Here is a 26,722-nt window from a genome sequence, read left to right as displayed (position 1 = left end):
TCCAGCCTCCTCCATAAACGCATGAAGGTACACACACACACATGCTGGGTATACACACACATGCAAATACAGTACAGGCAACACCATGCCTTGATGTCTCTGGGCTTTCCAGTAGCTCCTCACCTGTCGCCTCAGGACTCAATCTCTCATGCCCAACATGTGTGTCAGGACAGAGCCCCCGAGACCACAGCCTCACCAGTTTGTTTGTTTGCTGCACTGATGGGTGGGGAGCGGCGACGTGAGGGCAAGAAATTAGCACAAGTCAAATCAGATTAATTAATCCCCAGCTCAAACTATTAGCCGAGGAGTCGTGTTGAATTAAAAATCAAATTAGCCCTGGCGCCTGCCGTTAAAGCTGTGGTGTGTGCATGCCAAGCTGCAATGACACACACCCACAGAAGGCAGCCGCTCATGGGCTTCGCTGATGGATGGACCTATGGATGGATGGATGGATGGATGGATGGATGGAAGGACGGGAGAAGAAATGGGTGCTTTAGGACTAGAGGGGTGGGGGAAGGGGAGTTTAGTGACTTTGCCACCCAGTGTGGTAAGCTTCTCCTGGGGCACCAGGCTGGCTGCCCTCCACTGGGTGCTGCTCCACAGGCCTCACACCACTCACACTTAGCGGGCTCGGCTATGTCTCTGCAGTTAGGCCTCTCAGCAACATTTCACCCTGATGGTTTATGTAACACGCACACACGCACACACACACACACACACACACACACATCTTGTGCCTGTGACTTTAAGAGTCCCTGTCAGCTTGATCCTTTATACACATACAGAGGGCCTTTCTTCTATCAATATTACCAATATGGTCAATAAATTAACTCCTGATTTCTCACTTATTGTAGTTAGTTTTACATTTGGGATGCAAACTCCCCTCCTCTTCAGCAAAATTTGGCATTTTGAGATTAAAATATGTCATCTATGAGATTCGTGTAGATCCGAGGAGAAATCGGTCGGGCCGGGTTGATCGGGTTAGATGCAGTATTGGTTCGGAGCACAGAATTGCCAGTACCATTTGAGGTCATCCACAGACTTCTAACTATGTGGTTTGGCACCTTCTACTAATGTAAACCCCGAGAACTGCCTTGAAGGGCATCTCGTGCCTGACGCCGGGGACACACAGAAGGCGGACGTGCCGCAAAGCGCCCTGAAGCACTGCCCGCTCCCTTTCAGCGCCCATGTTAACCAGTTGGTCTGTTCGCAGAGTGAGCGCCGCGACCGGCTCACGATCTGCAATGATCGTTTCGCCGTCTGTTTTGTTTTCTCCTCTCGCTGCGGGTGAATCTGGCAAGAAAACACACCGATAACTGGAGAAAATTGATAAACAAGACCTAACTACACAACAATGGTAACAAACACTGTCTATACTGCGGCCATTCATTCAGTGTTTACTCTGATAGGCGCTCTAGAAGTGGACATACATGTACGGTGTTATCCAGGAACACATAAAAGCTTTACGTTATAAATTCATGAGGTTCAGCTCTACCTGTAGTTACAGAAGAGTAGAGGAGGATGCCCCCGGACCCCCCTAGTTGTAGCAGGTGTTCTCTATCCACCAGTGTTCTCACCTTTTTTTACCCCTTACCTGTTTGCATCCCTGAGCCTTAATACTAGAAACATGATTTAAAGACTGTTGCTAAACTTTGGCTTATCGGATCATCTGGCTGATTATGTCTCCTGAAGTGAGTGAAATATTACCTTTAGTTATATAATGATGACCTAAGCAATAAAAAAAGTTCAATTTCTAACTCACTTTGTAACTGTAATTTATTCAGCTGTTTACTAATATAAAAGGCCGGGTTGCACGCATATGCATGAAAACGTGTTCAGTAATACTATATGTGTGTGTGTGTGTGTGAGTGAGCCTCAGAGATGGATTGCATTGCTGTGCAGAGACGTAGCAGTCTCATCTATCATACAGGGTGGGGCTCCAAAAACACACAGCACTTGTTTGATTCAGAACAACATTCATTTCAATTATGACACATTAGTTCAGGGGGGTATATTACGCTCCGGTAGTTCTCCTGTATTCCATTTATCATTCATGCTTGTACGGCTTGTAGCTCTTGATCACTGATAGGAAGCGGTGCTCAGCCTCAAGCAGCGAGCTTTATGTGCATTTTCTTTATGTTATTAGTTATGATAAATGCAACATGAATGTGACATAATACAGAAGAATAGAAAATTATTAACGGTGTATTTGCATTAAATAATTGTGCACGTATATTGGTCGGATGTGTACAGTACTCTCTCTCTTTCAGCTGGTTAGAGCCGTTCTGGCAGCTCCTACAATAGGCCTTTGCTTTGTATGTTTGTGTGTGGGTGTGTGGGTGTGTGTGGCCTTGCCTTCAGGACTTTATGGATGATGGATGCTGTGAGATACAATGGAAGCCTAAATGAAAGAGCAATTGTTCTGTGAATGTATGCATATGGGCAAAAATTGGTTTGGCTCTCAGAGCCAAGGCATGAAAACATTATTTCTCTCTATACACAAGTGGCGTCTTTCATTAAACGTTTAATTAAATGCACAGTGCACACATGGAAAAACATAATAATGTAAACATATACACTCTTGTGCATTCCCCACCTACACACATGTAGCGCTCTGCAGACCTCCAGGTGTCCTTTACTGCCAGTTAAACTCTCTTTCATTCATGTGGCAAACGTCTCCCCCTCACATTTTCCCACCGAGTCTCTTACCCTCTTTTTTCCCCCTGACCACTGGCATCTTTCACCACCCATATTAACACACAGCTTCCTCCTGGCAACGCTGTGCCGGACCCCTGCCATCACCACAACGCTGCCAACCCGTCTCCATGGTAGTGTGATTGGCAGATGCTGAGATGGATGCCAGTTTCAGCCAATGGCAGATCAGAGTCGGGGTTGTCATTCGCCGACCCCGCGGCGGTCCGGCTGAACCAGCTGAGGATGGTGTTGGGAAGAAGGGGTGAATGCAGCACAACAGGCGCGCACACACACACACACACACACACATAGCGATGGATCATTCAGCAGCACAAAGCGTATGGGGTCCCCACTCAGGCTGTCAGTACTGTTGTGATGTATCATTTATGTCGCTATTGTGTGGCCTTCTCTTGAAACATGTTGACAGAGGCATTATTCTGGCTTCTGACAGATTCCCATACATTCACAGGCTTTTAATAACACATGTTAATGCTTCAATAGGTTTATGACAGCTTCTAAGAATTACCACATGAAATATGACGCTTTAATAGCCCTGCTCTCCAAATTATCTGAGGCGGTATACATTGAAATTTCATAAGTGTGAGCAAGCAGGAGAATGATCGCTGCTTATGAGGCTGTTATCTATCAGGGTTTACGCACACACACACACACATTACAGGCCTGGAGGACAAAAGATGAGCATCATGAACATTAATCTGTGCTTTTTAAATGAGACCCACTTTCCTGTATTTAATAAAAGAGTACGCAGCGAGTGGTGACAAATAAAAATTCTTTAGACAGAAATCAAATAACCTAATCTCCTTACAGCACATTACGCTACTTCATAGGGCTTTCATTAACGCTCGGAGCAAACTGCTGAGCACACACATGCAATGCATTTTAATATTCTGCCTGTGGTTGCGTTTGTATGTGTATGAGGAAAGGGTCATGAAAGTGTGCGTATGCATTGAGAAGTACGGTATGTGTGTGCTCTAGCTTTAAAGGTTAATTAATTACAAGTGCTGCAGTGAAGGAAATGTTTTCTAGATGTATGTATGCAAGAAAGGAAGCAACATGATTCCACTCAGCTCAGAAAAACTAACTTGTTTAACTGCCTTGAACTCATCGTTGCTATAATTCATCAGGAATGAAAGCAGTCAAATCAAACCCAGACAGATCACTTAAACTAATAGTTTTATAATCCTCCCCAAGCCAGCCATTGCCGAAGGACAGTTGTGGAATGAGAGCGGAATCCAGTAGCTATTTGGTGCTGACCAGATGTCAAATGGTGTGTATAAACTCTGAATGCTCGGGTAAATGTGCAAATCAATTTCAGCGGTGCCTCTCGAAATCCTCGCAACTCTGCCACAAAGCCTAACTATCAGTTCTAATGCCAGTTAGACCGGCTCCTGCTGGTCCTACAGTGTGAAGTCGCTGCCAGGCTGAGCCACCGATTGCCCATCTGCTCCATCGGGGGAGAATTCTCACTCCATCTATTTGACTTGTTTTGAGCTTGGCTGTGAAAAGCTCATTAGCTTTGCAAAGTGAGATATAAAGACAGATAAAAAGGCTGCGTCCAAAACAGAGCGATGTTAAAGAGGACGCGGACAGATGTGAATCCAAGTGTTTACATATTTTAAGGACACGAGGCCAGACGGAAGGGAAAAACGTGGAGAAGTCTTTGTTATTGCAGACATGGGCGGACTGAATATGAATACATAAGAGGCGGTCAGCTTCCCACTTCCTTTTTTATGGGGCGCTTTCAAAATTCACCACAATTACCACCCTGATTGATGTCAGGGTGACAGTCATACAACCGACACATGACCCTTAAAATCCTGACACACCCATTTCCTCTTCTTCTCTGCAAGTTTGTGTGTCGGCATGCCGGAGAGTGCACGTATAGGCATTTGCGTGTGCGCGTATATGTGTGTGTGTGGGTTTTTATTTATGAAACATGCTCTGCCCAGTCATACCGTGGGAGTTAGCAGGTCATCTTCCCTTGCCATTAATCACCGCCGACAGCTCATAAGTGCCCGATCTGCATGTGAAAGAACCGCATGTGTTTGAGCGTGCATGTATTTGCATGTGTGCTGTTTGACTGTGGATGTGTGGTTGCAACAGTCCTCCAAGATCCCCCTGTGGCTGCTTATTGAATTAGAAGTTGCCTCCGCTGATACTTATCTGACATGCAGCATGAATGCATCACCAGTGGCATTTGTTCTGCAGCTATGGCTTCTGTCATTGTCGGCTCATTAGGTGAGTTGTGCATGCAGCTGATTGTGTTATAACGAGTTCAAAATCAGAGCAAATAATATATGTGTAGTAGTGTGTAAACAGGAGACTGAAACACTCACACACCAGTTTTGGTCCTGCCCAAAATTAAACACCTTTTGGACTCTTATATTCAACTACATGTCAAAAGTCTTCAACCCATATCCTCTACTTGCTATCTTTGGATCAGTTGTAACCCTGCCATTAATAAACAAGAGCGGCAGGCCATCTCCCTTTGTACAGTGTTGGCCAAACACATTATCCTTCAACAGTGGAAGTCAGTGACTAGCCCTCTATTCCTTGGGAATGCGCTCCTAAAAGAGAGACTGCGCTAGAAGTTCACTAACAGAGATCAACCTCTATTTAATACATGGACAGGTGGAAAGGTATAATCTCAAAGGTTTTCATGTAAATAAATGTCTGTTAAGTCACTATCTATCGCCCAGTGAGGTAAAACAATGGTGATTGAGCCTAAGGCCCTCTGATGAAAGCCGGGCTGGGTGTCTGTGGCGACATTCGCAGAAAAAAATCCCAAGCAGCGCCCTGTTAGTGACGCATTTTCCATCAAGCAAATAATAACTCAAAATATTAAATGTTTCTTTCATTTTCTGGATAGAGTAATGTATAACTATAGGCTCAACTGCTTCAAATACTGCAATAAGAATCATAGTCTCTGGGGGAATCAAGAGTGAAGACAGAAAAGAAAACAAGCACATGGAACAAAGTTTCCTTCCATCACACCTGTAGGTACCAGAGATGTTGTAAAAGGACCTCAGAGATCACCTGAGTGAAGTTAGGTAACACTTTTTTCATTTGGTTTCGACCCGGCCTATCAGGACACGGGAACCTTTGTTATGTATTTTCATTTCACAATGATGAAATTGCCCGTCTCTCTATTCCTCCGCTCGTCTCCTCACATGGAATATCAGAGCTTTCCTTTTTTTCCAGTCCAGGTTCACGACAGCTTGTTGCTTTACTGGAACATTTGGGATTTGGATCTCATTGAATAATAGTGATTTTTCTCTCCCTCTCTCTCTCTCCACACCCGGACATGAAAGGGACTCGTTTCGTTATTTGCATTTTTACGCCTGAGTGTATTTTTCAAGTGGGAATAGAAATTCTGTGAACAGTGTCGAGTCCCAGCGCTGCTGTGTCCTGAAGTGCATCAGTCTGCCTTTTCATCTTCACCCTACTCTAACTGCTCCCTGCTTTTCTTTCGCCATACCCACAGCTCCTCTCTTTCTCTCCCTCTCGCCCGGTCTAGTCATAACATTTTTTCATTTTCCTAATATTCTCACAGCGTTACGCTCGATTTTTGTTTCAAACATTCAAATGTGTGTTTTGATTTCACTCTATTCATGGAAGAGCTATCATGCGGTGAATCAATAACAGTTCTATTACAAAAGTTTGTTATCATTGCAAATGAAAACCCACTTGATCTAACATTAAAGTTGATGTCGCCCTGCCAACCTTTGTCTTTATCTGATGAGCTACAGCACTGTTAAAGGTACAGTTCGCCCCCGGAAAACATCACTGTCAGCCAAAGCCGGTGTTCTCTGTGATCGATAGAAGCAATACTATTTTAAATTGGCGCCATAGCTGTGGGAAAGTTGTACAAACAGCTCGTGGTTTCGCCCATTCTACATTCCTACAACCCCCAGGGTGCCTTGCGCTACTCCCTCTGAAAGGAACGGCCCAGCGAGAGACGCTGGAGTGAAATACGACTGTTTCACTGCAGGCAATGTCTCAGAGCGGTACAGAATCCGAAATACTACAAGAATATACCGGTCTGCAGTCTACATTTGAAACCTGACGATTTTGAACGAGACATGACATCTGAGGCCACCGTCCTAGATTGAGGAAGTGTAGTTTAACAAGCTCCCTGGCCTCTGCCAGATGACGTGTTTTATGTAGTCTGGCGGAGGTTTTCCGAGGCAGATAGAAGCAGATAGCATCCTCCAAAGGTACAGAGCGAAATTGCATTTTTTCCCTACCATAATGGCATTAGCTCCCCATGATAGCATGATAGGACTGAGGTTGAAAATCGGCGAACTGGCCCTTTAAAGAGAATATTATATTTGAGTGTGTTGAATGAGATTCATTTTGTCTGTCTCTCTGTCCGCACTGGCCACAGCCCCTTTTACATTCTCCGACTGCTATCTCCTCTGCTCAGTCTGCTGCTCAACATCAACACAAACACGTCCCTTTCTGTTTGGCTTTGCAGCTTTCCAGACACTGTTTCCACTGCTACAAGGGCCAAGTATTATGAACATCCGCAGGGATTCTCAAACTGCACCATGGCAATGTTGTGATAAATAATAACAGACTTTCTTCATCTCTTCTCCTGCCACAAAATTGGACAATTAAGCTCTTTTTCCACTGGCCGAAGAACCGGCTAACACCCAGCTTTTTTGCTTAGTTACAAATGGCATTCAGACTCTGGTCAGATGACTCTGCAGTAGACCCGGGTAATTATCGCCTCGGCTCCAATCGGCATTGATGGGAACACAAAACCGCTAATCTCCGCCCCCTTTCCGGCACGATGCGTCGGTAACTTCTGCGACTCCTTGTAATCTCAGCTACAAATTCCGCCCGTCTCCATCCGAGCAGCACTCGAACATCGTTCGATAAGTTTGATAAACAGACTGAATGAGTTATACTTACAATAAAGACCTAACCACCGTAACAGGTGACACAGCAGAAAAGAGACCGACAGGAGTATACTCCACTGGCAATGGGAAGAGAGATAATCAGCATTTATTAGCGGCTCTTCCCGGGTCTGAAAAAACCTGCGTTGACGCGTTAATTTTGGTGGGAAAGGGGTTTTAGTGCCAAAACTGTTCTCTTGCTTAGGTTGCGGCAGAAATTTGTAGCATGTACAAGCAAGGACCTCGTTGTGGAAATGGCACTCTATTGTGTCAGAGGGTGTTACAAAGAGAGAGAGACGCATGGTTATGTCAAAGCATGCTGCCCTGAGTGCTATGTAAGAACAGCACAGAACCCATTTGTGTGGCTCTGTGTGTCGGCGGTAAAGACGGGCTGCTGTGGAGATTTTGCCCAGGCAAACAACACTGCAATAACCCACGACAGTAATGTGTGTTTATGTGCGTTTCCCTGCCCGAGTGTGTATGTGTTTGCCGAAGAGTAAATCGTGGCCATTACGCAGAGAGGTTGTAGCTGAGGTGATTAGAGAACAGCAGTACTATTAGCGGGTGATTACATCTCAGTCTGTTATTACACACCAGCAGCTCCTTCGCGATGTAAAAAGGCTGCTCTGCTCGACATCTCGTAAATCTGACACACTAGGCCCACACGCTGCTTGCGCTCGCACATAATGACACAATATGTTGTTGTCGTGTGAGACCTCTTAAATCACGTAGCTTTGAAGATTATTCAGTTTGAACACCAGTTAAAGAGTTTCATGTTTTTCTACATGATGAGAAAATGTTGAGGAGAAGCTTTGCAAACCCCACAGGGTGAACAAATAAATGCATGATTTAAAAACAAGCTTGTTTTTCTGAGCTTTTCACTCTGACAGCAATGATAACTAGATTTGTTTGTACCACCGCACACACACACACACACAACAGAAATTTTAGGCAACAATACAACTACACACATGCACGTACACACACACAGCTGGCCTGCCCAAACACAGACACATTTTTATGGTGCTGTCGACACTGTGTGTATTTATGGATGCAATCTGTGAGGTCAAATTTATTACTGTCAGAAATGGGCGGAATTATTTCTCTTTAAATAATTAGTTTGGACCACACGCACGCACGATTTCTGCATATTGATTTGCACATTGATTCAGGGGATATTAAAGCTCCGATGTTATTAATCATTGCTGATTATGTTTCCAGCGAGTTGAGTTATGATTGAGGAGAGGAGAGGAAGGGATTGTGTTTGCTCATAATAAAGAGACGACGCAAGCAGCCAGAGCACTGCAGCTTGGAGCACATGGTCGCACACAGACGGGACATCACATACATTTTTAAACCGGCTGAATGTGTTTGCTCAGAGTGCACTGGACCTCATGTTGACTCAGTGTTGCTCAGGTTATCCGTCTGAGAGATGCACGCTTGTCCGTGCAAATGCATACTGTTACGTACTGCGCAGTTCAGACGCCATTCTCGCACGCCACGCCATTCAGTAACTGTAAATTATTAAACTGTTCTGCATGCCAGCGCAGTGATTGATGAGTCTGGCGATGTCCTGCCCTTGCCCTCTGCGATGTGAAGGAAAGATTGTGTGACATGATGTCATTCCATCGCTGCAATCATAGCCGGACACAGAACCTCATTAATACGAGTACCGTTATGTTGTGTCAGCTCAGAGGGACGGAGAAAAGAAGGAGAGGGTCTAGAAGAAATAAATGATGAAAGTAGAGAAGTAGGGAGGGGGAAAAAAAGAGCAAAGGAGGGAAGGATGAGAAATGAGTGTGAGGCAGGAAACAATGAGAAGGAAAAAAAAGTCTGAGGGAAAATTAACAGTAGGTGTAAAATTAAATAGTCCCTCATGTTAAACGTACTTGTGGCCTTGTGTGCATCTGGTGACATTAATTTGCCGTTCATCTTATGCATTAGTTTCAGACTTGTTGATTTGTCTGTGGGAAGTGTCACTTTATAACACATTGCCCTTTTAGGACACCCTAGTACTGCAACATTTCAATTCCTTACTAGAGTTAAATTTGCTGAAACTCATCTCGCGATCTCTCAATTTTTGCCTGTTAAATTTTTTTTTCCAATTATTCTCTACTTAACAATTTTAACTGACATCACTATTGTTAACACACACACACCTTTACTTTAACAAAGAAAATGCTTTGACAAACCATCAAATCAGAAATGTCAACTTAAAGCACACACAAGCCTAACATCAGAAGTCCATATGTCTGTGGTAAAACTTCCGGCACTGCCGTTTGTGTGTGGAGACAACGTCGTGCAGTGCAGTTTGCTACTGCAAAGTAGCGGCAGCTCGGGAGACACCGAGGATCCAAATGTGACATTAGCTGGCAAAATCCTTGGTCTTCCGCCATGGACAAATCTTGGTCATCAAGAGCCATGATGTTGTCATTATTTGTCTGGTGAACTTTTTGCCTGTTGAATGGGCACTACAGCGCTCACCTTCTTTCTTGATGCTAATGCTAGCTGCAGCTACTTCTGATTAACATTCCTTAACGCTCTTGTGAGGAGTTTTTATCAGGTTATGAAACAGTCTGAAATTAATTCTGATGACTCTATATGACCTACAAAAGCAAACCCGACCATAATTGACAAGATTGATTATTTCTATATAGTTATTTTGAATGCCGGAAACTGCTGGTGGGGGGGTAGGTGTCAGACTGCATGCTGCCTTTGTTTACATTTTCCAGGGTAAAAATTTAAAGTGAGTGATACATATGACTGTTATAGAAAGCAGGATGGGATTCTTTGTAAAAAAAAATACCTCTTAAGCATGTACAGGACAAAATCAGTAAAGAGATAAGAGGTACAGTTTGACCACAGGGGGCGCCAAAATCAACACAGAGAGAAAGCTCCTCACGGCAGCTTTAAACACACCTTTGTTGCGATGACGACTTTTGAGGTGACTTATACGATTCATTGTGTTAATAAGTAAATGAAAGCAATTATTATCGGTTGTCTTTATCTGAATAATAAATAATAATTAAATATTCCCATTATCTGCTGATAATTAATCGGACCGATATATATCATGCGTCCCTAATTGTTACTCTATGATTGTGCAGTAGTGTAATCAAGTCTGTGTTCATTTTTAAAGTCTGCTGTTTGTAAACTGGTAAAAGGAAGGCAACAAAGAAGCTTTGTTTTTAATTCAAGAGGCCATAAATGAAACATAATCCTTTGCACCACATCTATGTTTTAGTAATTGTTTGTCTTGGGGTGTGGTTTTCTGACAGCACAGTTTATGAAGGCTGTGTTGTTCAGGACGCCCTTGGGAGCGCTGTACTGGCGGACTACAAAATAACTTTCTTTTAAATGAGCTCACCGCACAATGATAATGTAACTTTAACCAATTCACCGTACAATAAAGCACAGAAGTTTTATGTCTCTCAAAGTTGACTTTTATACTGCTGTAAAATAAATGGAAACCAGCTGCTACCTGGAAGTCAGGGAAGCACTTAAAAGACTAACTCAGGCTTTGGAAAAAGTTTAGTGGTTAAATTTGAGGATTACACAAACATAATAAATCAACTTTCTCTGCCTCTCTCAATTATCCCTTTTTCTCCTCTGCTCTCTCCTCCAGGTGTGATGCCAGAGCGTCAGTTTGGTGGAACCCAGTTTGTTTGCAGCGTCGTCGCTTCACACGTCAGCCACCAGCCGTCCTCCAGCTTCAGCTTCGTCTGGATCGCCCCACCGCCCGGCACCGGCTGCGTCAACTTCCTGTAAGTCATGTATGAATCTATGTGGCTGAGAGAGAGTGAGACAGATGAGGAGTCGTGGTTCCGGCTATAGGACCGTTTTACAGCCGCCACGTGCCAAACCCAGACATGGAAGTCTTAAACTGCAACAATAATATCCGTTAATGTTCTGTGTCTGCATACTGACCCAGTAAGGCTGAGTGAGGTTTATCAGCTGAGATCATGGGCGGCGTTTTCTCTGACAGAGCAACAGAGAGGATGTTAGAAGGCCATCCTGTCAGCGAAAGCATGCATGATTACTGGAGAGAGGTTAAACTGGGGACAGGGCTTGCATGCGTGCGTGCGTGTGTGGTTATTTCCTCATTACCTTGCTTGACATGGCCTTTGCTCTGGTAGTTGTGAATGTGTTTGTGAGAGTGTGTGTGTGTGTGTGTGTGTGTGTGTGTGTGTGTGTGTGTGTGTGTGTGTTTGTTTACCAGACATGGGAAATAACAGAAATATCCCCATCCGCTCATTCAATGGGCACGGTCCCTCTTTTCATTGGAAAATGTGTGAAGAGATCCACCCATCCCTCGAGGATGGGTGTGATACAGTCATACGCACACTTTTTATGATTCCGGTTCACATGATGCTCCTCAAGTGTTACCCGCTCTTTCTTGTACAAATGGCTTCTATTAGGGGCTTAATTGGGATTGTAGCTCATTGCAACAAAACTGTGGCTCAGTAACTAGTTACTCAGGGACAAGGCACAGGTGATTTAGCTTTCTATCTGTCTCTCTGTTTGTGTGCATGTTACAAACCATTTATCCGTGACGCTCACATGTCCGGCCTTGGTTCCTCTCTCCTCTTTCTGCTCTTGCTCTTCATCATTTTCTCCATCTCTATCTGTTGGAAACATCCTCTAACTCTCTTTCCCTGTAGCCCTATTGTTGGTGATTTACAGCCTCATGCTGATAATCAGTCAAAATGCAATTAGCAGCTGTTGCTGGAGAAGCGCAGAGGAAGAAGGAGGACTCCAGTAACTCTGCCTCATGCAAAGTCACGGCAACTCTCTTCAAAGATCTTTTATACATCCAAAAATATATCGATATTCATTCATTCGACTTTTGTAATAGTCTCACTTTTACATCCAAAACACCAAACTGTGGGCCTGATTCACTAAAGGACTGCGCTGCTTTTGGGCCCGCAAAACCTGTGCACATGACACGAACAGACTCACCAAGCACACACACAGAGTTAAATGCAGATGTGAGCGTGCTGCAGAGCAAACTCTGTGCTCCGGTGCTTTTTGCACATATTTAAATGAGTCATTATGCAGACATTCAGCCTCGTGAGCAAAAAGCACCTCATTCACCAACACCAGCGCTAACAGCATCGCGCAGTTAGAGTGAAAATATTACCGCCTGCAGAGAGCTGGTGGTAACTGCGGCACGGGGCTGTCATGCTCTGAGTTTCTAGAGATCATGAACACAATTCCACCTTTTGTGTGATCAAAACATTTATTTGCCTATAAAAACAATCTGTTAATAGTATTTTGTCATTATGACTTTAATCGGGAGACCAATCAGTCCGGGGCTGTGCGAGGCTGAACCCCGGCACACAAGCACAGACACGGGCAGACGGAGGGACGGTGATTAATGTACGGACGAGCTGCTGTTGCGCGCTCGTTTAAAAAAATGAAGCTGCGTCAGAGACAGTTAAACTAGTAAACACTTGTCGAGTCTGAACTTGAGCTGCCCCCGCCTCTCCCTGCTCATCATGGAGTTGAGATCCGTCAGTGTGCGCTCAACTGATGCCTGAGGGCGCAGCCCCGCGTGGAGGTGCTGAGAGCTCCGCTCCACAATCAGACACACAACGAGAGCAAACTGCAGGGATCTGCTAAACTTTGCACCCTTCGGACCCTGAGACGGAGCAGATAGCTGGGGCAAATGATGTGGAATTTATAGAGCTATCAGCCTATTCAGTCTGTGTTTTTGAAAGGACGATCTAAAAATGAAAACATCATTATCGTCATAGGATTTTGATTCTTGGCTGGTTCAAATCAAACTGAAAACTAATCCTCTTTTGTTCTTACTTTTTATTACCAGTCATCGTCTTTAAAAACTTGAAAGACATCAGTGTTTCATAAGACCCACAACTAAATTAAACATTCTGGCAATCCCCACAAAAAATCCCTCAATGAATTCCTGGAGGGACACAATAGACTGTGAGACAGAGACTTTTATGGACCGACTGACAGAAAAGGATTCAGACGGGGAATTTGCTGAAGTGGAGCTGCCATGTAGACAATATCCACTGAGCCAAACAGATTTACTGGCTTTTTTTTGTCTGCCAGCAAACACATTTACTGTTGAGTGCGTGTCAGCTTACGACGATTGTGTGTTTCCTCAGAATCTGTGTGTGTGCGTCCATGTGTGTTTTAGTGTTCAAACCGTGGAGCAGCAGCGTGCCAGTGCGGATGACAGTGGGGCTGGCAGGGGTCCACAACTATATGACAATAGGGGCCCCCGCGGCTGACCTTATCAAAGTCAGCCAGTCACACTCCAGCTGGCTGAAGACTGCTCCTTATACACGCACACGCACACATGGACACACACTCTTACTGCGCCCTGTTCCAGTTCACAGCTCCCATCTCCACCAGTATATCTGGGTGCAGTGACATGACTGGGAGGAATTCAACAGGCGAAAAGCAGGGCCATCACAGGCGGCATAAAAAAATCAGCACTGAAATCTTCTACATACTTAAAAAGTCTACAAATAAATGAATAAAACAACCAAGAGTAAGAAGACGACATTTGTCTCGACTGTACAAAATGTAAATAACGCCATGTCTCGCCCTTGCCATCGCACTCCCGCCCTGATTGATACAAGGACCATTTTCCACCGGCAGTGTCCATGAGTGTTTAAATTAAAGGCGCAGACACGCGATGTCCTTCACAGGGCTGGAGCCGGCCCCGCCGCTGCATTAATATCAGGCCTGTGAGCAGTTTTATGGGCAATATTGTCGGAGTGTTCCTGGTAACAGATCACAAGAAGGGGTGTGATAGAGTGCAGTAACGCGGGCATCCAGAGGAACTCATTTTCTGGGCGGCTGTAAATTGCCACCAAAAGAGAAGAGGAGGCCTTGGAGGAGAAGAGGAGAGGAGAGGAGGTGAAGGAGTAGGAAAAACACACATACGCACATCCATAAGTTATAATATATGATAGCATAATATAGTCTATCCAGTGAAAATGAATCAGCAGCAGTTTTGTAACCGTCAGGCTGCGCCGCTTTTAAATCACTGTTAATTGAATACAAATGGGTGTTTGGTTGTTGGCTGGCAAATCAATAATGTTACTTTGCATACAGAAACTAGTTTTAACAGACTTCACTATTGATGAATTAATTAGGCAAATAGCTTCATCATTGTTGCATTAACCCCTAACATGACACACTCTCCTGCAGCGATCATGCTGCAGCTGTACTATAGGTTTCGGCCTGAGCAAACCTTTCCATACGCACACATCGCAAACCCACTCAGGCTTTAATGAGTCCTTAAAACACAGTGTTGCCCCACTTTTTATTCTTCTTGCTCAGACATGACAGTCCACACCACTACATAATGTACCGAATGCTTTGCTGCACTTAGCAGAGGTGAGAATGGTTAAAAGCTTCCTCTGGTGAATGCAAAGATGCACTGCTGTGTCTCCTCCTTTCTTTCTCTTTATTCTGCTTCACTTAAAGCCTCGAGGCAGAAAGGACAGCGTGTGTGTGTGTTAGTGAGAGACAGACACAGAGAGAGAGAGAGAGAGAGCAGTGTGTTCTTGGGGTTTTTATGTAACAACAGCTACTTTGCTACTTTCAGAGAAATGCATTCAAAAAACTTCAAGAGCGTGCGTAACTCTTGCTTGTGTAAGGGTACTATTTGGGTACTCTGCATGCACACATCCAGCACTGCATAAACATATCTTGGTGTGTTGTGTGTGTGATGTGTTTTTGGGTTTGAATGATTATTTTGTCCTTGTGGGTCTCAGACAGCTGCCTGCTTACATGCTGCATGTTAGCCGTCTTCCCAGAATGTTCCCTGAGGAGAAGATTGTCTGCATATGCAATGAGACATCGTTCCTTTATGTTATGGTACTCTGTGTATTAGTGTAAACATGTGTTTGGAAATGTGTTTGTTTGCAAAACCCACTATATTTGGTGTCTTTCTACGTTCCTTGTGCCTTGGGTTCTTGTTTGGAGTCTTAGCCTGTTCGAGGCAACTTGCAGAAACAGTTAGAAGGAAACATAGGTCAAAGCTGGTGTTCTCGATAGAAGCAATAATATTTGAAATTGGCGCCATAGCTGTGGAGAAAGCTGTACAAACAGCTTGTGGTTTCGTCTTCTACATTCCTACAACACCCAGCATGCATTGCACCCCTCCCTCTGAAAGGAACGGCCCAGGGAGAGACGCTGGAGTGAAATACTACCGTTTTCGCTGCAGGCAATGGCTCAGAGCGGTACAGAATCTGAACTACGACGAGAATATACCGGTGGATCGTCTTAAAAATCTTCAGGTCTGCAGTCTACATTTAAAACCTGATGTTTTTGAACGAGACATGACATCGGAGGCGGGCGTCCTGGATTACAGAAGTGTAGTTTAGCGAGCTCCCTGGCCTCCGCCAGATCACACGTTTTACATAGTCTGCCAGAGGTTTTCAAGGGCCCATTGGAGAAGCGGATAGCGTCCCCCAAAGGCACAGAGCAAAATAGCATTTTTTTTCCTACCATAATGGCATTAGCTCCACATAATAGCATGATAGGACTGAGGTTGAAAATCTTCGAAATGGCCCTTTAAATGTGGAAGGGCAGATGCTCGCTCACACACTCTCTCGTCTTGTTAGCTGTGATTGAAAAGGAACTGTGCTGTAATTATGTATGTTGTTGTTGTGTTTCTGAAAGCACCATCTGTTCAGAGTAGGTAGGTCTGTGTAAGCATGAAGTTTGTTAAACATGCAGCGCGGTGTGGCATGGTTACGTAGTTGACTACAGTCCACTGCTGCACGTGAACACAGGCTGGCTTGGCTGCTTTCCTAGAGATCACAGAGCTCTCAGACACCTTCAATCCATGCGCCTTCATAATCTATATATAGTGCTGTATGGTAGGCGTGTAAATGCTGGTCATTGTTGCTTGACTTAAAAGCAGTTCAACAATTTCAGTATTTGCAGGTTGTCATATTTACATTTGTATTGACTCCCTGCACTTTAAGTCTTTAAGTATAACTAAAAATGTTTACACAATTATGACCTTTGCTTTCTTGTAACTGCGCACATTCAATTTTAAAATGACATACCGTAATAAAAATCTAAGGTGACATTTCCATTTAATTATAGAAATACGTCCTCAGGCTCATCTTGTCTGTTCAATCTGAAATACAGGATGATGGACAGCTAGTTATATAAATCCGAGGTCATAGGTCAGAGTTCAGACATCAGCCTGACAGCTGACCTATCTCCCCCAGCACCAATATCTCCTGTTATTAGTCTTCTCTATTGATTTCTTATTATCCAAGTCAATATTTCTGCCTGATTTAACATAAAATCACTGCTAAATGAGCTCCCCTCATCACTACAGCTCCATACTAGCCTTTGGCTGTGTGAAAGATTCACTGTAGCGATCGGTCCGGGGAACATGAGTGATTGGCTCTGGGTAATCGCATTTTGGCAGTATAGATAGAGAAATACGGGGCAGAAATGTGAAGCATGACAGAGCACATAAATCCTGTCCACTTTTTTTTTCCTCCTCAACCCGACCAGAGCAGCAAATCTGACACAGTCCACCCATAATAATTCGAATTGTCATATATCACACATTCACGTATAAGACAGCAACTCTTATATCTCCGGTATTCATGTGTTTAACCTTTCTTAAACTTCTAAATGTGCCAGTTGTTCAGAATTTAACACTACATCATCAACCAATCCTCAACAGATCCCGACCCGGACTCCTGTTGCTGCGAAAGGTTCCCTGCATCCATGATTCTGCCTTATTTCCCAAGTGACGCTCCATGACCCCTGTAATTATATACATACACCTGTGTACACACATGCACACACAGATACATGCATACTACACATCAGTGCTCTGATCAATACCGCCGCAAATTGTCCGCATCACATCTGTGCTGCACCAACATCTCTCAGCGGGAGGTCACCGGCCCACCTGCAGGGACGCTGACCTCCTCATCAATTTTAGATGAAAAACACAGCAAAGAGATTGAAAAAAAAATAAAGCACGATTTTAAATGCAGCAATATGAAGCATGCTCAGGGGAGAAGGGGTACGCTCCACGTGTATTTGGGGAAATGATTGGTTCACAGTCTGCGCCGTCTGCTCCTGCAAATATTCTCCGTTGTGACTGACTAGAGAAATTTCAGACATGACTTCATCCCTCTGTTGTTGACTCTGGGTCAATACGGTGGATTCTCTCTCCCCCTTTTGTCCTAGCCTGACCCTAGCAGAGAAAGGAAGATACTAAATGCTTCGCAAGTCGGATATCCATTTTTTTGAAGCGGCATCTTCAACACAGCTCTATTTTTCTCCTGTTTACTCCTTTCTGCTGTTGTTTTCCTAATCCCCCTCATTATTACTCACTAACAGCAGTCAAGGTCAATTGCTCCTCTCCTGGCTGTATACTGAGCTCTAGCTGTGCTTCTTCTGGCTGTATTTGGAGTTGTAACTCTGCGTGACCCTGCGCTAACAAGCAGGTAATTTGCCAAACAACTCCCAAATCCCTCCTCTGTGGAGCTTCATTAAATTTACATGTTCTCCAAGAGCCTTTTTCAATTAATTAATTTAGAGGCGGAGGGAGTCGTGGGGGGGGGGGGAGTAATGTGATTCAACAAAGCGAGTCACACCTTCTCGGGCCTGGTTGGGCATGAAACGTATCAAGAAACCCTGCTTTAGATTTCGTCAAAGCTCTTGATCGGTGGTTTTCTTGAGACGACTGTTTCTCTCATCGTCCTGTTTTCACTCCTCCATCTTCGAGGCTCTCCGACTGTCCCTGATTGTGGTGCCACAACCACAGCTGGTCCTCAACATGGAAGATAAATCAACCAATTAGGGTGTATTATTTTAAGGGGCTAGGTCCAAACGCACCAAATCAGCGCTGGCGACTGGAACCGCACCCCACCGAAACCCCTCATATTAATCATGATTACCAACAGGCCGGGCGAGCCGGGAGGGAAAATGAGCTTTTAATTGGGATTCGAAAAGATCGGGATGGGAGCGTCGTCTAACGAGGAAGAAGAACTCTCCTCCCTCGGATGTAATAGTTTGTGCGAGGAGAGGAAATCGTTGTTTGATATCTGTTACTAAAGTTTGTTTGTGTGTGTATTCCTGTCTTTGAGGAAGCAGTAGCTATATTTAACCGCATGTATATGGCTTTAGGCTAAATCAGCCGTCAGTCTTCCCCCGCTGTGTATGTATGTGTGTGTGCGCGTGTGTGGTTAGCAGCGAGCTGTCAAGCTGGCTCCTGGGGGATACTTATGGCCGACAGCAACATGTAATCTAACATGGAAGACATGCTTGGTAATTACCCACTCCAGGCCCTTTTGGGAGCTCTTTGAGTGACAGCCTGTCCATCTGCATACATGTTAAAGCTCAAATGTGGCTTTGAGAGTGTGTGTGGTTGTTAGTGTGTGTGGACTGGAGCTCTGCCCTTACTCGCATGCCTTGCTATTTGACAGCAGATTGTGGACTTTGAAAGACAAGGCCATCTAACCCCCATCTATATTTCCTCTGACCAAATCCCAACCCCCTCCTCCCTCTCTTCCCCCTGTCCACTTATCCATATCCCTCACTCAATCCTTCTCTCCATCTTCCTCAATCCCTCTCTCTTTTCCATCTCTCAGATTGGCTCCTCTAGACTAATGAGAGGGAAGAGGATGACACGTATTTTCACAAGATGAATGATCTCCCGTTTGAATCCGAGGAATGGAGAGAGAGAGAGGATAAAAAAAAAAAACACACACCAACACGTTTAGGCCCTTAATTGCTTTTTTCCCCCTCAAAGAAAGTCAAATTAACATTTAGATGTTCAATAAATGTTTTGTGTGTACCTGCCCTGTTCTCTCTGTGTGTGTGTGTGTGTGTGTGTGTGTGGCGCACAGAGCAGAGACGGTAATGAGAGACACACGCTGAGGAGCCGCTGGAGTGTGACGGCAGGACAGACGCTGGCGTCGCGCTGTGCCGATCACACACTCCCCGGCTCAGACTAAATGCCCTCTCCTGGCTACTGTTTTAATGACATACACGTTATTAAGTCACACATGGTCATACCTCTAAAATACACACACACTTTAACAGAAAAAAACCCCCCATTAAATATAACTCTTCTGTCATTGATACCTCTGTACTTACCCGAGGAAAAGAGAACATTAGGAACAGAAGCACTTCTGAAATTTGAAGACTTCTGCATAACTGCATTTTAAAAGTCACAGCTTTCAGTGGTATAATGTAACAAAGTACATCTGTTCCAGTGCTGTACTTTTAAAGTTTTGAGGTAATCGTACTTTACTTTTAGTGTTTCTGTTTTTGTTACTGAACACTTTTACTCCATTTGATTTTAGAGCCAAATATTGTACTTTTTTTACCACTACATTTATCACAATAGTTTTGCAGACAAAGATTTTACTAAAATACATAAAATCGGTTTATCAATTTTAATTTATTTTATTAGATAACACTGTATGAAATTGTTTTTCTAGCTCTTCTCAACATGCTTCTCATATTGAATCATCATTAAAGGGGAATTAAAAAATATGACTGGGGCTGTTAACTCTTTATTCTTTAAAGAGCAGCTCCAGTCAGGTTGTAAGACATATAACATGTTTTGCTTGAAATAATAAATTGTGTCTGATATGCAAAATATGTTCAATTACCTTGTAAAAATCCTAACAAGGCAACTCCTGCTTTTCTCTAGTTAAAGATTCAACATAGGCCCCGCCCACTATGCAAATTTCCAACCGTACCCTCCGTTGCGAAAACAATCTGCCATCGTTTAGCGGCAACTTGTTGAAACTTAGCTAGCTTGAAATGTTGTAATAAGTAGTAGTAACAGTAACGTTAGTAGTCAGTACTGAGTTTGCGATGACGGTTACAGCTGGCTCGCGCATCGCCGAAGTGGTTGCCATAGGTTGCACATAATGATATGCATAGCGTCACCCCGTCCATTAACGGGATTGGCTCCTTAGGTTTGTGACGTCTCAAACCTGCCAATCTGAAAACGTGTTGTTCTGCCTGTCCTTGGTACACTGCAGTTTAAAAGCAGACAGGCCCAGCCATGGAGATGACTGCTCATGTTGTCCCTGATATGTCTTGTAGCACATGAAAAACACCACATGGAGATGTTTACAAGGTTAAACACTTGATTTTCACTGGAGGGGTTCTTTAAGGTAATTTGTCTACCACATTTGATGTTGAGGTCCAATCAGAGTTGCTGCAGAAATCTGAGTTCTCCTGCTCGCAGAGCCAAACAGGCAGTGCCCACAAGAACCAGGATGCATAACCTGCGAGCAGCAGCCGCCTCCACCTCTGACTAGAAATCTAAGCTGAACAGACAGGGATAAAAATCTAAATTTCTCTTTAATTAAATGCAGGACAGTTTCTGTGGAGCTTTTTTACATTCTTCTGGAGTTCTTTTTACCTGAGAAAAAGATGTGAATAATTCTGCCCCTGCTGTCAGCTTTGCAGGGCATTTTTCTCCCACCCGGCTTTGTAAGGGTTACTGTCACAGATGTGTGTGAGGTCAAATGTGCCCTCTGATGGAGCCCGCCGTCCCCCCGGCACTCGACAGAATCTGTTTAGTGAACTTGAGCTGAGACTTGTGTTTAGTAAATATTTAAGGGCCTTGTTCCTACATCCCCACCCGCTGTTCGTTCCTGCCATCTTTTATTCATAAATACCAAACTCAAATTAGTTTTCACCCATTTCTGAAATATGAGTGTAATTAAGTATGTTTTCTCCCCTCCTCTGCACACGCATAAGAGAGCTTAACTAATTAATGAGGAGGCTATTTATTATTGATGAACTGAGACGAACGAGTAAATGCCTTGGCACTCATAAAAGGCCTGAGTCTGCATGGTGGGACAGGGTGGGGTAGAGTTTGGGAGGTGCGATGCAAAAATCCGACTGGGGCCGTAGAGACGGAAGGAGGAGTGAAGGAGAACGGCTGCAACGTGGATGTCGGACTCACTGACTCAGGCACCAACCTCATTGTGTACGCCCCATAAAGTTCACCTTATTTTTAATCCCCACCTCTCCTCCTCAGAACAGAACGCACGCACAACCTCCTGCTTCACTTCCATAATGAAATCACAGTGAGGCAACTCAGAGCTGTCCTTTATTGGTTTGTCTTAGATAACAGGAACGTTGTTTAAAGTCTCTGGATCCTGGGATACCCTGAGCCCTGATACAACAGTGTGAGAAGCAGTGTGTGTGTTTCCCTTACATGGCCGAGACCAAGAAAAGAGGCCTCTTATTTCCAAAAGTGCCCCTGGAAGGGACGTTCTCACTGTGTGTGGGTGGTACACATAGTTCTGTGTCAGAGTGTGTTTTGGCATGAGGCTGCTCAGATTAACAAGCCACAGATGAGGTTCACTGCGAAGTTACAACATTACAATTTTGTCTCTAACTGTCCTTCCTCTCCTGATGTACTATAGGCGGTGTGAGGAAACGCGTCACAGCTGTGATATTTATCCTCTTTATGTTTTCGACCTCTCCTCGCTGCAATCATTTCCCCTCTGTGTGTTATGTGGGGAAAGGAATGTGTGTGTTGTACAGTCAGATTGCTGTAATACAGCTTTTACTTGTCTCCTAAAAATGAAGTGTTGTGTCCCCTCGCAGAGAACTTTTCTTCATGGGGCCACTACACGTCCCATTTGCTGCTGCCGCTGACTAAAATGAGCTACAAAGAGCTCCAGGGCTCTAAAACTTTACAATCTCCTTCCAATAGCTCATTTCAAGGACTCTTTGAGAGTTGCAGCTTCTGCCACCCTGTTTCCTCCTGCACCTGAGCTATGGGCTCTTTTTGTCCTACCGCCATAATATTAATAGTAATATTTGTAAAAATATTGTCTTTGTTACATTATTATTGGAGGGGAGAGTTCTAAACTGCTTCATCAGTGTACATCTTTACCTTAATCTCGGATTGCAATAGTCTGACGACGATATAGGCTCTGGGCACACCTGTGAACATGCCCGGGCATGTAGCCGGCGGTTAACGATAAATGCCTTCCTTTTCTGCGTGCTGCATTGTTTTACAGAAAAAGAACCAGTTTTTCTCGTGATTTACTTTAATTAACAGGTCTTGTCTTTGCCAAACATCCTTCAACATCTAGGACGGCTTGTTAGCTGTTAGCATGTCTGTTTACAGAGATTAATAAGAAGCTAAATCATCGTCAGATGAAGCTGATGGGAGCCGGGATGTCATTACGTTCTGCCGGCTTTTGCTCTCCACACGGACTGTTTTTCCTGCATACGCTGCAGCCTGCTGATACGTGATTGATCAATATTACTCGGACTACAAGCGTAGTACAGACAGAAACCAGAACACTTGCCATCCTGGAAATCCACGTCCCTGCCTACAGATTCTACATTTCTATAGAATCTGTAAAAGAGGTTATCTTTACCTAGATCCATCTGCAACCGATCGTGGATCTCTTCCCACAGGTCTGCTGTACATTAGAGCGTGTCTCAGTGTCTGTAAAAGATCCCGCTGCACTCTCAGCCATTTCACCCTCTTAGACTTTTATAGATGTCTCCATTTTCGAGTGGATAATGCATTTATGCTCACCGGAAGGAATTTCATATTACATTCTATACACGCAGCACTGGACATACAGTTTACACTGTCATGCAATAGTATATGTTCATGGCGAGACAGGGAACAGATTATATCGGAAGATATTTAAAAACCCATGCACCATTTATTGTTCAACTCATCGTATGGACCCACATTTTATTCATGTAAATATCATCCGTCATCTGGGACGAGTCTATGCACACTGTTTTTCTACTGTAAATACTGGAAACTATCTACCTCATGCAAATGAACCCATCTGTTACACAATGACATCATTTTTCTACATCATATTATATATGTCAGCATCGTTGCACTTCTCATACATGCACTACTGTCTTCCGGCTGGCTTGTAGATACTATTTTAATATTTGACAGTTTAAATAGTTTATTTTAGGCTTTTACAAATTAGTTTAATTTTGTGTACATTGAGAGCGAAGTTAAACCGGAGTCAAATCCCTTGTATGTGTACATATTAGGGATGCACAATATTATCGGCACGTTATCGGTATCGGCCGATATTGGCTTAAAAATGAACTATCGACTAGCCGATATTATTAACTGATAAAATAATGGGCTGCTGCATACTTGATTAAATGCCCGACCTCAGCGCAATGTCCCCGGCGCGAAGAAGACCTGCGCAGTGCAGCGTGATGACGTCACGTGTGTCTACCTGCAGCATGAGAGAGTTAGAAGCCAAAATGTCCGTGGTGTGGAAGTTTTTCAAAGTGTCCGAAATAGACATCAAAACTGCTATTTGCAATGACTGCTCAGCTTCGGTGATGCGAGGAAGAGCCAAGGCAAAGTCTTTCAACACTACAAACTTGATTAACCATCTCAAGACCCGTCACCTCGACCGTTGTAACAAATGTGATAAGAGTATCACCATTATACTGTACACTAATTCCAATACAGAAGAGAGTTGATGATCTCTGCAATTAGGTGTGCGGGAAAAAAATATCGGTATCGGTATCTGTAATCGGCTAAATGAGTTGAAAAATATCGGCATATCGGATATCGGCAAAAAATCCAATATCGTGCATCCCTAGTACATACCTGGCCAATAAGGCTGATTCCGTTTGGAACCGCAATATGCACAAATAGGTTGTAAATGCAAACATGGTAATAAGGAAATATCAATATCTGAATTGTTAAATCCTCAAAGAAGCTTATCCAAAGTTTAATCCAAATGAACTTCGGACTTCTCCTTTGTGTAGCATGCTTGAACAACTTTTGGTTAAGCTGGAAATGATGCCATCTGTGCAGGATTGATCTTCATATATTAAGGTCAGACCAGTTAACTTTCTCCTCCGTGCTGCAGTTTGTGTTAATGCTCTTTCTCTCCTTGTTTCTGTCTCTAGAGCCACAGCAACACACCGAGGACAGATTCTCTTCAAGGATGCTCTGGCCCAACAGCTCTGCGAGCAGGGAGGTGAGTAGCAGTAGCAGAGACGACACACGTATCACCTGGGCAGATATATGAACATATACTGTATGTTGAAGCACACGTATGCACACACTGACATATATACATACCGTACCTCCTTCTCACTTCCCATTACTGTCCATCATATGCACACATTGTCACAATATGGATGACACAATATGGTTGATATGCTGCTTCTTCGTGACAGTGACAGCCACATCTTGGCTCTTTCTCTGCCTAATGAAGCAGCCAGCACCAGATATTTGGATGTCCTATATTGCCAGCTTAATTTCAGCTTATGCTAAACTCAGATTTTTCCCCCCTTCTCTCCCTGCTGGAGATTTACGCTTTATGGCCGACACTTCATACATCCACTTTCTGTGACAGCCTTAAGTAGCTATTGACAGACAGTGCAGTCCCGCCCCGCATGCTGAGGGTGTATAATTGCTTGTTTACAGGAAAGAAGCCTCCCCCTCACTCGAGAACTCCTCCATGTTCATCGAATTTGACTTTAATGCTTTAAGTGGAGACGCAGACTTTCATAAGTGCTTCTAACTGTTTCGGGGCGAAACCAAAACTTCAGCTTAAAAATATTTTGAATTTATTAGAAAAGATAACCTTTGCGGCGACTCTCTGAGGACTCCTCTCTACAAGTGTGTCCCTCAGCAGGTCACTGGAGACGCTAGTGATTATTGTGGCACATGCCAGGAAGAGAGCGCTCAACTTCGTGGCTCCACGCCACTTGGAGAAGACGGGCCATAGAGCCCTCAGTAAGGCCTGGAAGGCTGACAGAGAGGATCGACATCCTCTGTCTCCTTGCCTGGAGAGCTCGTCCTCTTACCACCACTGACACACTGCCCCAGTCTTCTCCCTCTGCAAATCTATCCTATCTGCAGCCAACAACAGTCACTAAGTTGTTTTGTGCCAAAGCCCTGCAGTATCGCACAACCACAAAACTACTCACAGCAGACAGTCTGGAAAGCCGAGATTTAGACCTTGCAGGGCCTCGGAGGAGGCAAGTTGTGAATGGCAGCAGACAGAAACTCGCAGTGAGGTGATTTGCAGGTATGAATGTTACAGAAGGATGTGAGGAGTCGACGGTGATAGTAAATACTCTAGATGTGATAGTTGAGGGAGGTAGAGCTTTAAATGACTTGTCAGGAATGATCGTTTGTGTCTAATTGATAAAGGAGCGACGGGAGGACAGAAGGACAAAGATGGCAGGATGAAGAGATAGTAGTAATGAGAAACTTAAAGGTCATAAATTGCAGGTGATTTGAGTGTTTGGTAAGGGTAATGGGGTGATTAAACATCATTTACAAAAAAATTGAGGGAAGAGCGGGCGGCCGACCTTGTTGTAGGCTAAGTCCTTTAATTGCCATTAACGCAAAGCGACTGTCTGTTGCTGAACGACGCCAGGAAATCTGAATTACAAATGAGTACTGAACATGCCGCGGGCAACAGAAGGCGAAAGGCGACAGAGGAAAGAGGAGAGAAAGGAGGACACTGAAACAGAAATGATCATGTTTTTGTCCCTTGTGGATTGTCCAAAGAGAGACGGGCATTATTTCTCTCTGCTCCACTGAACGAACTCACTGTAGTTGGTTTGTCTTCCTTCTCCCAAAGCAAAACCTTCAACCTTTAAAAGAGCTCTGCAGATGGAAGAACACGGTGCAGAAACGTGTGATCATGTTTGTCAAATAACAGTAAAAAAACGATGCATAAATCATGTTTATGTCCTTAGTGTCTTCAGCAAAGTCTTACCCGCAGGTGAGGACGAGGCCTGTACACTTTTCCCTCTCGGCAGGATCAAACAGGCCGCCGTCCCAAATTCAGCTGCAGAGTGGCAAAGAAAGTGCAAGCTGCTCTGAGCGAAGTTACTTCAAATCTAGGCATTAGCATTCAAAGTGGAATAAAAGATACGGGGCCAGCTCGAGCCACATCAGAAGTTCATATGCTTAAGACTGGAGCTTTGAAGAGCTGGAGAAATGAAAGCTATCTAAAGCAGGGTTATGATCCACGGAGGAGAGGGAGGGAAAAGAAGGAGAAGGGAAAGGAAGGGCTGCAGGAAGAGAAACAGAGGGAAATACAGTGAAAAGGCAATCAGGGATGATCTGC

General features: G+C 44.1%; 1 protein-coding gene across 1 annotated transcript in view; it reads left to right on the top strand.

Moving 5' to 3' along the window:
• LOC138612804 (reelin-like) overlaps window positions 1–26,722 on the top strand; it is a 98,347-nt gene that overhangs the window by 28,418 nt on the left and 43,207 nt on the right. The window contains exons 3-4 of the mRNA XM_069686255.1: window positions 11,242–11,380; window positions 24,540–24,610. Coding sequence (XP_069542356.1) covers window positions 11,242–11,380; window positions 24,540–24,610 — 210 coding nt within the window. The remainder of the gene's footprint in view (window positions 1–11,241; window positions 11,381–24,539; window positions 24,611–26,722) is intronic.

This window comes from Semicossyphus pulcher, unplaced genomic scaffold (genome assembly GCF_022749685.1).
Source record: "Semicossyphus pulcher isolate SPU_LCO1_2020_fin unplaced genomic scaffold, fSemPul1.0.p SCAF_8, whole genome shotgun sequence".
NCBI lineage: Eukaryota > Metazoa > Chordata > Actinopteri > Labriformes > Labridae > Semicossyphus > Semicossyphus pulcher.
The sequence above is the reverse complement of the archived record's forward strand: the minus strand, read 5'-3'. Positions and strand labels throughout refer to the sequence as shown.